We start from the raw sequence: 13,180 nt of genomic DNA on the forward strand, positions 1-13,180 counted from the left end.
CCACCAGGACACTCCAAATACCCCTAGTTCTATACGATGATATACATAAATATCATTTTGCCAATTTATCCAAATTTATCATTTTTCAAAACGGATTCATCATTCAAAACAATTCAGTTCCATAATATCTATGTATCGTTGTACTCAGTCCACAAAACACATAAATTTTAATAAGTGATAACTTTATCAAGGATTGAAAAATCATGCTTCAAAATTTTACCAATTCCACTTGAAATTGTAGTTTAGTTTTCGATTATAACTATAAATGACTTGCGCCAGCTAACCTGCTAACCATTCGCCTAACCACGTGGCTCAAAAGGTTAATCTTAAGTCCCAAGCACGACAAGCACCTCAATCTCCTCACTTGTCGGGCCCACCCAAGCACGTCTCCTCCCGGGACCCGCATTACACTTCTGGTTGGTGGAAGATCTGATACCACCTGTAACGACCCGCGCTAGCTGACCTACTAACCATTCGCTTAACCACTTGACTCAAAAGGTTAATCTCAAGTTATACAGTAGCACGTTGCGATTCCTTATATACCACATCAAGTTCTCTCAAATTCTCGATTTGAGACTCCAAGTGGGTTCTTACAATAACCCTTTTATATAAGGAAAATTCACAATATTAAGTGTGTGAATGTGTATTAAAGGGTGTAAAAGGTATACAAAAATATATGTTTTCCTTGTCTTCTAGTGTGCTCATCGTTAGCCTAGTGAGTTAAAAATAGCAAGACCATTTATATAATAACATCCAAATGGAACTACATAACATTTACTTCCCATTCGTGAACACATTGAATAAACCTTCAGTTGAAATAAAATAAAAGAAAAGAAGAAAAAAATTGTGCCTAAGCCAGGAAGAATTGTTCCTAATATTTAAAGTCCTGGTTCCTAATCTAAATTAGAGGACCGATAAAATAAAAAAAAATCTAAATTAGAGGCAATTGTGATGTTGCTAATATTCATAGGTAATGTAGTCTTTTTAGCCTTAGTCCCATGGGATGGGATTGCGGATACCATGTCCATAATGGGATGCCGAATCCTGCCTAGTGAGAGGATTAATAATCCCATGTGATTGTTAGTCCTATCCATTTTGGCAACACCAACCACAAAATTAGAGGGCCCACGGGATTATTAATCCAATCCCCTCACTTATCACACTTATCAAACAAGGCCTACTCCGGAACCATAAGAATCCTTAGTTAAAATGAGATTCCAACTCAGCACCTCTTGAGTGAGATTTTGAGAAGAGTTGCTCTTTGGAAAGCACAATACAATGAAAGTCGTATACATTCACATGAGGTAGAAGAGCACAATACGATGAAAGTTGTATACATTCACATGAGGTAGAGTCTGTGACACTCAAAAGTGTGTATAAACTGAGTTGCATGGCTGGAACAGATCGCGAAAGATTTTTTCCGAGCCGTGCTACGTGCACAGCAGGCTGTGCACAGCAGCCTTTTTCTCCCGCCTCGGGTCACACAAAGATAATCAGAGCCGCTCATTTTGTTCAAAATATGTTGTTTAAGGTCTCTGTAAAAAATGAGCTTCGTTCGATATCATTAGAGGCGTTAACAAAACACCCAAAATCACTTCAGAATTTAGGCCTCCGATCATCTTTGTGCGACCCAAGGCGGGAGAAAAAGGGATCTGTGCACAGCTGCTGTGCACAGCATGCTGTGCACGTAGCTTTTCTGTTCCATTATCTGATTCTCTCCCTACAATGCTCTCAAAGGGTGAGCAATGAGCATGGTCTGGATTGGTTCGGTTTTATAGTAAACCAACAACCAAACCAACACATATGGATTATGAATTTGGAGAACCAAACCAACCCACAAAAGACATAGAATCAAACCAATCCAAACCATTAAAATACAGTTCGATTTTAGTTTTAAACCACAGTTTGCATCGAACTAAGCTACTCCATCCGTCCCTATTTCATTGTTCATTATGGTTTTGCATGCATTTTCAACGGCTTATATCCCTTGACACATATTGCTAAAAATATGCAATATGAATCTTATTTGACAGATTTCTATTTTTTCTATAAGACAATGATTTTAAAAACATAAAACATAATATACGTCGAGAGATATAAGTCATTGAAAATGCACGCAAAACCGTAGTGGACAATTAAATAGGAACGAATGGAGTATCATCTTCAAAACATATTTAAAATACTTAAAATTACGAAGATAAATTAAAAGAAAACTTATATTAAAACCAATTTCAGTCAAATTACCGAAACACAGTAACATCAATCAACTAATTTAGAGTAGAATATCAACAATTGCCTCAAGTCTTACCAAACCAAACCAAACCGAGCCTTACGTCCCAATCACTTGGGGTCGGCTATGTGAATCTGTTTCCTCCATTGAGCTCTGTCAAGGGCCACTTGTTCACACAATCATATTTGGATTCATGTTATAAAGATCTGATGGGTTTTTTTACGTGCTAGCTATCAGTTACTTAATGCACAACCCTCCTCCTTTATCCGGGCTTGGGACCGGCTGGAAAATAAAGATAAGATTCTAAGCACGAACCAGGCGGAGTTAATTGCCTCAAGTCTTAAACAAAGAAAATGAAATACAGGTAAGTCACTAAAATTAACCAAGAATACCAACTACTAAACATCTTAACATAGTTTAACCAAATAAAAGGTCAAAGATAATTCTTAAAACTATTGAATTGAAATGATGCAGCAAAAGGACAATAGCAGCAACACGGTAGCAACCAACTAAATATTGCGGGAGGGAAAACTAAGTAATCATAGAAAATTAGAATGTGTTGTGATATATAGAAGTTTAGTCTAAATTATCTTAGCATGAAAGGAAAACTAAATATTACGGTGGATTTAATATAATCAATAATTAGGAAAGTAGTTGACTAAGCGCTCCCATATTTATTTGGTAAATTATAATTACACTATATATTCATATATATATATATATATATATATATATATGTGTATATATGCATTATACAGTTCGGATCGATTTGGAACCATAACCATGAACGTTAATCCACAAACCAAACTAAATAACGTGATTTCTAATTTTTTTTAAACCAGAACCAAACTATACTACTAAAAAACTGAACCAAGCTTTTTTGTTTGGATTGGTTTGACTGGATTTGCGGTTTGACGGATTTTTTGCTCACCCCTAATGCTCTCCCTTCTCTCTATAATTCTTTAAAGTTGACCAACAAGCAGCACACACACAACAAAGGGATGCTTCTATGTTAAATTCTCACATAACAAGACATATGGCATATTTTGAAAAACTAGTAATCCAATGAAAGTGCTTTTTCCCCAAGTAATTTAAAACAAACAAACAATATTTCTTCCTTCAAGTGATTAGTCCACTTTACAACGTAAGTTATTCAAGAGAAGCTTTTGATGTACAGTCATGAATGTATCGCTGGTAGATGGCCCTAGCTCCCAAACTATTGCTAACTGCCAAACTGCATTCTAAGAGAGTAACAACTGACCACCGGATGAGATTCTCAAGTACCTAGTATCTATCATGTACTGCAGCTCAAATTCCCCATACAAGCAACATAACAAACACTATCAGAACCCACAAAATCTCGTTTGATTTAATTTCCGAGCCTTATGTTCTTCCCAAACAGTTTCCACCCACAAGAATGTGTTCATGAAGTACCCCGGTCTAATGCTTTAATTGTTTTATGTTGCCACAGTGCAGTGTAGGGATTACGCCTAACCTCCCACGTAGGCCAATAGTGCAAATCCTGCTTCAATGTCAGTACTTGAGGTTTTCCAGTCAACTTGACCGTCTTTACACGAGCAAATTCCCCATCATCTATTTCCTGTTAATTGAAGGATAAGAATTATACGATACCACAATTATAATTTGCTTACATGATGATCCCAGCTATCATATGGATACACATGCAAAATTACATCCTGATATGTTCCCGAAAATTGACTTGGGAAAACAAACTTATTTAAATATGCAGTTCCATATCCAGTGAATGGTAAACTAGAAAATGAAGTTCCACTTGTTCACTTGACTTGTGAAGTGATCCATACAAGTTTAATTCTCCCTCAAACTAATGCGTAAATAAAACGAGAATAAGAAATTGTGAGCCAAGAGAGGTAGTAATGATTCTAATGGTAAATTTTACTCTATTTTTTACTACAAGGAGGAGAACAGTGATGATGACCTTGTCAAATTTTATGAAAACTTTAATCCGGACGAGTTTGAGAACAAGATTATCCTCAATCTGTATGTGTATGAAAAGGCGGAGGAACTTGGTTATTTTGATGATTTTCCCATCGTTTATTACTAACCAAGTGAACAACTTGAAGGTGATTTTGAAGATGATACGGTCTTTAAGATCGAAGGTGACTTTGAAGGTGCCCTTGTCTTTGATGAGTCTCCTAATGAGTAGGTTGGTGTTGATAATGAAGAGGGAAGACTTATGGATATGATACAGGAAATATTCATTATGTCTAGGCAAGAAAGTGAGCAAATACACGAAAGGAATAGAGTTGATCTTGCTTTGGGTGTGTTTCCAAAGCTGGACAAGATTGTTTTTGATGCCAGCCGGTTCTAGAAGATCTTATAGAGCCGAAGCTTGATGATTGCTTCCATGAGATGCCTTCTTTGGAGCAAGATAATCAATTGAGTGTCAAATTGTTGTCCAATCTAGTTTCAGAGTTTCCAAAAGTGGACAAATACGAAGATCCCTTTAGTATGATCTTCACTCGAGCAAGCCTTGGGTATGATGTGGAGCCTGTTCTTGTATCTTTAAATGATGATTGGCCTAAGCACATATGGGGAGTATGTGTTCAGGATGGTGCTCTACCAAAGACGTGCCAAGTGGATTGCTTTATTCACACCTAAGCATGGTCGCAAATAGATGTATACAAATGTAGCAACATGCTTATTGTAACGACCCGGTCACACAACCACCTTGACCAAGGCATAACAAAATTGAAAGATTTACGCCACCAAGTCAAGATAAACAATATACAATTATTGGAAAAACCATTCCCCACTTCCTTAAAGATTTACATAATTTATCTGCAAACACCCTCCACATATCCTTCTCTCATCAACCTACCACCACAGAATTGAAACCATTGAATGTGTGCAAACACTATCATGCAAAACTCGCTCAAAGGACCGCGCATCACAGTTAATCGGTTGCTTCCAATTTTTGGCTTCTCCTCTCACTAAAAACCAACCCATCCCTCCTCTTAATTCCAATTACCTTTTCTTCTTTTATACAAAACATAAAGAAACCAAGATGAACCCAGAGAGGACACCCGTCCAAAACTAATTCTGCACGTCCCTTTATTAAACTCTTCTTATAAGATATATATGCACACATGCACAACACTTGTCCAACTATGCACACAGCCACGTGCATATCACCTTCACTACTATGCCACCTAATGCTTACATGCAAATATTCATATCTCAAAATGCTAAAAACATTTGATTGGGGTATTACAATATCCCCTCCTTTGGAAATTTTCGTCCCTGATATTTGTCTACTAAAAATATGAATTTCATGCTTCCGTTGTGCACTCTGATTGCATCTCCCAATTCCATTATACATCCATTCTCTCACTTATAGTGTATATGAACATCACAAGTGTCAACAAACATTGACAACTTGGCCAACTTTGGCAGTAATAGTCCTTTTTTTAAACGTGCTCACTGCAGGCCACCTCCATAATTTTCATGCCTCAAGCTACACCATACGCATAGAATTCTCGTCGCAAAAATTCATACTGGCACAAATCCATGTTACAAAAGCAACATTACTAACACATAAATTCCCCGCTGCAATGGCTATGCCTCTAAAGCTTAAAAATAGTATCACACCAGCCACAACACTAAGGCATAAGAATATCATCACTAAGGCATAAATATATCGCCACACAGGCCACGCCACACAGGCCTAAATATATCAGGATTTCCCTATCTTAATCAATTTATTTTTTGATGTTGGTTGCATCACTAGGACCACTCTTGGCTTTTATTACCGTCGTCAACTTATTTGTGGGTCCAAATTCAACGGCAACTTCAAGTATCTTAGTGACAAAGAAATATTTTAAACTAAACAATCCAAAGAAAACAAAAACTATTTCTTAGGCATGTTTTGAGTACAGATGGGAGAGAGAGGCATACTTTTGTCACTTCAACAAAAGCATCTAAATCTGGAGTTCGTTTCCCATTAACTTCAACAATCCACTGGCGATCGTATAGACCGTATCTGTGTGCTGGACTCCCAGAACTCAATCTGCAAAATTTTAAAATTCCATAAGTTGAAGTACTTTTATGACAGATGCAGGTTATACAAGTAGCGTTCCGAATTTTCCATGAATTTAAGCAGTAAGTGGCTGAAGTTTGGCCTCTGAGTCAAAGGTTAACATGATCCGTCGCCACACTGCGAATGCAATTTTGGAAAGCATGGGCATCAGCCTGATTCAACAACTAACTTTCTGGGTGCAGAATGAGCCCTACCAATTCAGACTCACATACATGTGGTACCCCACATTAGTTCACCAAGGAACAGGTGTAATTAACTTGTATTACTTGAATGGCAAGACAGAGAGAGGGGGTAGGGGGTGCAGTTACTTTGTTTTGTTTTGATTTTAGGGGACGATAACTCGCATAAGTACCCAAGCAAATGAGCTCTCAGTAAAAGAAGAGTCGAATATATAGCTCTTCACTTTATAACTCTTGTTGGCATCTCCAACAGAATAAGGCCGAGGCATTACAGCAAAGACAAAGCCCTCACCTTGCAACATACACACCATGACCTTCATCGGGAAGAAATCCAAGAGCACGCACTGCTGGGTGAGGGTCCTGGACAATACACCCACACCAACTTATTACCCTTTTTGTTCCATTCCCATCTCTCACATCTGTTCCAACAAGCATTTCAATTTCACATCCCTGCAAAACCATAAAGAATGTTTGAAGATCATTTTCTAAACAGCGGTATCATTAGTACAAGCACACGGCCAATTTTCAGTGGCATAAGCACACACAAATTGCAATTGAAGTTTTTTTTTTCCCAATAGGTTTATAAGGAAACCCCTTGTCCGATATGAATGTTCTTTTTTTGGAAACTCGGCTTGCACTTCAAATGAGGTTGAACAAAATAAAAACGAAAACAGATATTATTAAAATTTCGGATTTGGAAATGGGACAGAGGAAGACAAATAATAGACAACTGTCAAATTTCCATATGAAACAGTTCAAAACAAAATGAGGAAGAGGAAAACTGAAAACCAAATAGAGTACAGACTGTTTACTCACCCGACGGAAAATAGTCATGCCAAGCTTCCCATCGCTTTCATCACATTGGTTCAAAACACGGCAACCATCTTCAATGTCACCAAAGCATGTGATTGGCTCTTTATTAATTGCCAAGATCATATCACCTGGTTGTAGTACATTCTCAGCCTTTGATCCAGCCAAACAACCTTTAACACATATGACTTGACGCCTAATTGGATCTTTCTTCACAAGAGTCTACAAAAGCCAGATACCAATGAGTAAATACAGACGACGAAAATGGGCACAATCTGCCAAATTTTCCAAGCAGCTGTTTCTAGACACAATCCACATAAAATAGACCACACGCAAAAGAGTGGGATGGGGTATCCTCATGCTCAAGGCAAAGCTTGATTGGTAGATTAACCTTAGCATAATTAATCAGATCACAGCCACAATTAATTCATCGGGTGATGAATCAGCCATGGTCGAAGAGTGGGAGGGTGCCACCTCATGCTTGGTGGACAACACATCCTTGGTTGCTAGACACTAGTCTTGCTTGTCTTTCCAACTAAAGAGAAAAATATGAAAGCAGGAAAAACAAAAAAGAGAAGGGAGGTGCATGCTTCTGCAGAAAACCTTTTTGGCTAGAAAGAATTGCAAGGAAAATGGAAGAAAAAGGAGATGATGGCAAAGGAGGAGAAAATCAAAAAGAAATTGGCCACAATCCATAACAGATGCAAGAAATATCATCCCCAAACTCTCTCTTCAATTTTATCTTTCTGGCAACACATTACGATGAGATTACTATGATACCTGGACAAGAAAACTGTTAAAGCATTGAACTCCAAATCAACTGGCAATGAGCGGAGAGACGGCCCAGGCTCATACTCTTGTGTACAAAATACAACATGGGGAGTGGTAGCCGGAAAAAGCAAAATGGAGATTACAAATGGTTTTGGAGAATCAATAAGATGGCGAGGGAAATAGAGTTAAAAGCTGAGAGTTTGGACTTTGGAGCGTATTATATACTTCTGGTTTACCGCAAATTGACAATTAAACTGTCAGATGCATTTATCATCAACATGAGTTGGATGCATAACATAATCATTCGTAAAATGTAAAGTCATAGCTCCAATTTCTACATGCCAAAACGAAAAGAAAATGCAACGAACTGAAACCATAAAGTAGAAAAAGAAAGACACTTGGATCAAGAAGGAAGTGTACCTGGACCCAATTGTTGCTCAGCCCAAAGCTACGAGCCTTGGAAAGCAATCTTGGATAAAGTTCAACCTCTAGGATTCTGATAGGTGGCATTTGCCTTCTGACACCATTTATTAGAAGATTTGGTCCATTTGCACCAGATATGATTTCATCAAGGATCTGGCTGATGGTATGAATAGGAATGCCTCGAACAAAACGATAATTTTCCAATGGACTGGAACCATATTTCTGCTGTAATGGGACTGGATGAATCAGAACAAGTTTCCTATTTGGGAAGCCCAAAATAAAGAGTCAATTATACAAACCTGCCCTGAAAAGCTGCCCCAGATAGCCTGGACCCTTCCATGCTCATCACTTAGCACACCCGAAAATGTGCTACCAAAATCTAACCAACACAAGATGATGCCACAAAACACTCACGAGGAGAGGGAAAAACAAGAAAGTTATCAATTGAAGAATTCATAAAGACTTCAAAGTTACCAGCATCAAGCTCAATGACTTCTATGTTAGTGGCTCTGTAGCGTGGACTATCACTAGGACCAATATTTATTGCAGCATGAGCGTTAGTGACAATAGATTTCCTTGATGTTGCTTGCAGGCTCCTACTTAGTCCCACGAGATAGACTGCATCTCCACGGCACAATGGAGGTTCTGACACAAATCTTACAATCAAGTCAGGTATTAACTTTGTCCCATTACAATAAGCAAAATAGAGTGCCATTCGTACAATGTAAGTGCATTACAATCGATACCATCAGAAAGCTTATCAATTAGGCAGATATATGTGCACAAAATCTGGCTTTTTAGGTCTATGGCAAGGCTTTGACTAATATTGTTTGGGAATGTACATGAATGTCATGCGCTCTCGAACTATCCAATACACACTGGTTATGGAAAATATTGCTTTACAGCAAGGACGGTATGCCGATGCTCAGGCTTTCATACCAATGTTACATGTGCTAATAGATTCCAACTGACATATGCCCATTTCTGAGTCAATCAGTCATCCACTTAAGAAAAGTAGGTATACCGGGAAGAAGTTTAGCAGCACGAACTACTGAGCCACCATCAGCTCCCAGAGCAGAAGGGTCATATGCAACAAGAGCATAATTATGAACAGGATGGAGGAAAACCACCTACATAGGAAGCTAGTGGGTAAAAATAACACATAATAACAGACTTCAGAACGAATAACCTAAACAAATTTACCTCTCCAGGGATCTCAATGGGAAAGGCAGCAAAAGAGAGCATTACATCAGATGCAGAAATGACAACAGTGGTTTTGTCTACAACCACCAGTCCCTTGTCAGGAGAATGATATACAATAACACCAGTTCCCAAAGAATGCAGTGAGTGCACACCATCAAGCATGCATGACGGTGGTACATGAACCTGCCAGTTGTGACATCAGGTGAACTACTATTTTCTTTTTGAGGCGAACTACTACAATTAAGATCAAGAGAATCAGAGAAAGCAAGATGCTAGCCCTCAAAGCAATTTGGATTTCGATATTCAGGTTTTCTTGAATTCTAAAGTAAACGTTAAGAAATTAAAAATTGATACTATTTACATGCTGGGTTTACTTGGATTGATTTGGAATTGATACTAGTATTTGAGCCAGTGAGCTATTAAAGGCCTGTTTGGCTACTTTATGCGTGTTATGTTACTGGAAACATATGGTTAACAAATCGGCTCCGGAGTCTCACTCCATGGAGTAAGAGTCATCTTTTGAACTGGGATGGGCATTCAAGAATACGAATCCCAACTAAATATCAGAAGAGAATCCAATGTGGAGAAAATTTGCTGCATCCCTTTAATTCTCATCCCATAATAGATTATAACTAAACTAATAAATATGACACCAATGGTTGACAATCGATATTGTGAAGTTAGTAAATACGTAAATAAGCAAAATACTGAAGAAATCACAAACAGATATAGAACACAGTGACAAAACACAACCCAAACAAGTCAGATGAGTAAAGAAAAAGTATACTGCAGTTCCTCAAAAAGAAAAAATTACCTCAACCATCACCAGAGTAGGTTCTATTACTCGTTCAGCTACAGAAACATTAGTTGCTACAGCTGCAGAACCTTGATAATCTCCCGAAAAAACATTTTCTGAGCTAGTCGAGTCTTCCGGCTTTTCTACTCTAGGCTCATCAAAAGAAAAGTTAGCCACAACAATGCTATCACCAGATGAATCCTCTTCTATTTGGTTTTTTGTGGCTCCAACATCAGAGTCATCACGAAAATTTTGCAACTCAGCAACACATTTGAAACTAGATTCCACGCTGGTAACACCATCTACAGAAACCCGATTGAAATTTTGACACATACGCTCAATTAGACTAGCCTCACCAGCACCTGGTGGAGCTCTGCAGTTTTCAAGACCTTGTTCAACACTGATCATGCCAGAAGATAACAGTGGGGACTCAGGTGGCAAAGCAGGTTTTCTTGTCCATAGACCAGTGCTGTCATTGCGAGTATAAACCAGAGGAGGCCCATACCATTCATGTCGATCCATCGTAACAAGGACAGACTGCAGCAAAAATAATTGAACCAAAAACTACTACGCATAATTACATGGAAGGAATATGTGTACAAAGAGAAAAATCATACATACATGTATTGCCATCGATAAACATGAACTTATAACATTAGCGTGTGTATATATATATATATATATATATATATATATATATATATATATATATATATATATATATATATATATATATATATATATATATGTGTGTGTGTGTGTGTGTGTGTGTGTGTGTGTGTGTGTGTATGCATAACGTGAGAGATATGTCCACCATGGGGTCGGCGGCTCATAATATCACTTTTTGTCCTTCTGCAGGGATTGTCAAGGCCTTGATTCCGAGCCAGGGGTATTTATCCACCTTTACCTTTTTGGTTGCACTCTGGCAATGTGGGACTTTGGTTCACATTGCACATCTATTCATCTTTGGATTCAAGCTGACATAGTATACTTAACCTTTATGACTACAAAAGATCTTGAGTTCTACTATCAGATATCGGAGATATGCAAATGGCTCAAACCATTACTATTTCTAAGAAATCAATCAAACCACCTATCAATGACAAATATGTGAGGTTTAAGAGTGCATAAAAAATGGGAATCAGGTGATCCAAGAGAGGCACTAAGACACCTCTTAGATATTATGCTGTACATCCTTTCGCACTTTTATTTCTCACCGAAAGCTGCTGCATATTTCCAACTCCAAAAACCTGTCTTCTTGACTAGACACCATCTGGTTGTAAGGTTTCAACAAACACAATGTACCCCTAAAATGAAGCGCTTGGGGCAGCTGCAGATTCTGATAGTAAATCAGCAATGACTACAAGGCTTAAGATCATTGGGTCAAAAGGCTAGTGCAACTCTCCCTGACCGAAGAGGAAAACTAACCTATCTACAAAAAACATTGGCAAATATAACTTTAGGGAGTTTACACAGCTAATGAGCAAATACAAAGGTGCATTGCAAGAGACAGTAAGGACGGATCCGTAGGCTATAATTAACAGTCCTGTATTTGGGGAGTCTCTTGAATGATCAACTTCAACAAGATTAGACCAGACAAGCTTTATCATGGACAACTTAAGAGGAGTCTCTTGAATGATTAATTCATCAATGTTAGACCAGACACGCTTTAACACATGGACTAGGTAAGGGGATATAGCACATGGAACATTAACGCCATCAGCTCTTCTACCCCAAACAGAGACTATCCATTTGATGAAAAAAAACCCAGCAGGAAGTCTTTACATAGTTCCAACACGAAACTCAATAATAACTGATACCTTCGTTCGATGTCGATCCTTGTAGCTTATAAATTCCAAAGGCACTTGAGCACCCCTGGTCAGCTTCGAAAGAACAGAAATTAGGTCCTCAAGCCGTGATATTTCCTCACCTCCAAACCTTTTGATAATGGAATGGCGCGGAACTTTAGCGCCAAGCAAATATCTGCAATTGGCATGTACACAACTATTTTCAGTAGGGATCATAACGGAAAATCCAAGTTATCCTTATGCTATAGATATTAATAGTGACAACCACCTTCCTTTGTTGCCATAGGTGACTGACTTATAAGCACAGAGAGAGAAACAACCACTACAGTATTTGATTAGAAAAAGAATTCAAGCATCAATGTTGACTGACATTGGTACACATAGACGTACCCTGGTTCTGCAACATACACAAGGCCACAATGGAAACGGAAATTTCTAGCCTGCCACCACAAAAGGAAAGAAACTGAAAAACATAAGAAAAAAAGACTTTTATAATAAACAGTATAGCAAGTTATCTCACCAGCACATAAGCTATAACTACTCAAAACAACACAAGTGTATAACAAAGTTGGAAATACAAATTTATGTTTTCAGCAAAAATATAAATTAAATCTTCCCCAAGAATGAACTATTGCCTTGAAAAACTTTATCATCAAATAAAAAAGGCCATTCCCCGTAGGATGGGAAATCATGTGCACCAAAATCCATAAATCACGTCCTAGTCTTTGGAATAATCATCTGTCCACACATCAGAGTGGACTGTCCTGTCCGTTCAGGGGGAATATAAGACCTGTGCTCCACCAGGGATGCCTATTTGTAACCTACATACTTCAATACAAAGTTAGCCAAAACCACACCCCGATTTCATGCTCATATCACAGC

General features: G+C 38.2%; 1 protein-coding gene across 4 annotated transcripts in view; it reads right to left on the reverse strand.

Annotated features, from left to right (window-relative positions):
* Positions 1–3,253: 3,253 nt before the first annotated feature.
* Positions 3,254–13,180, reverse strand: part of LOC131302633 (protease Do-like 7) — a 30,334-nt gene continuing 20,407 nt past the window's right edge. For 3 of the 4 annotated variants that reach the window (XM_058329369.1, XM_058329371.1, XM_058329372.1), the window contains 12 exons: positions 12,689–12,738; positions 12,311–12,473; positions 10,509–11,027; positions 9,695–9,877; positions 9,516–9,621; positions 8,966–9,136; positions 8,791–8,870; positions 8,489–8,716; positions 7,304–7,519; positions 6,780–6,937; positions 6,167–6,278; positions 3,254–3,830 (listed from right to left, as the gene is read on the reverse strand). In XM_058329369.1, coding sequence (XP_058185352.1) covers positions 3,654–3,830; positions 6,167–6,278; positions 6,780–6,937; positions 7,304–7,519; positions 8,489–8,716; positions 8,791–8,870; positions 8,966–9,136; positions 9,516–9,621; positions 9,695–9,877; positions 10,509–11,027; positions 12,311–12,473; positions 12,689–12,738 — 2,163 coding nt within the window. In that variant the 3' untranslated portion in view covers positions 3,254–3,653. The remainder of the gene's footprint in view (positions 3,831–6,166; positions 6,279–6,779; positions 6,938–7,303; positions 7,520–8,488; positions 8,717–8,790; positions 8,871–8,965; positions 9,137–9,515; positions 9,622–9,694; positions 9,878–10,508; positions 11,028–12,310; positions 12,474–12,688; positions 12,739–13,180) is intronic. The other variant, XM_058329370.1, reaches the window with a different exon arrangement.

Source organism: Rhododendron vialii, chromosome 10a (assembly GCF_030253575.1).
Source record: "Rhododendron vialii isolate Sample 1 chromosome 10a, ASM3025357v1".
In the NCBI taxonomy this organism is placed as follows: Eukaryota; Viridiplantae; Streptophyta; class Magnoliopsida; order Ericales; family Ericaceae; genus Rhododendron; species Rhododendron vialii.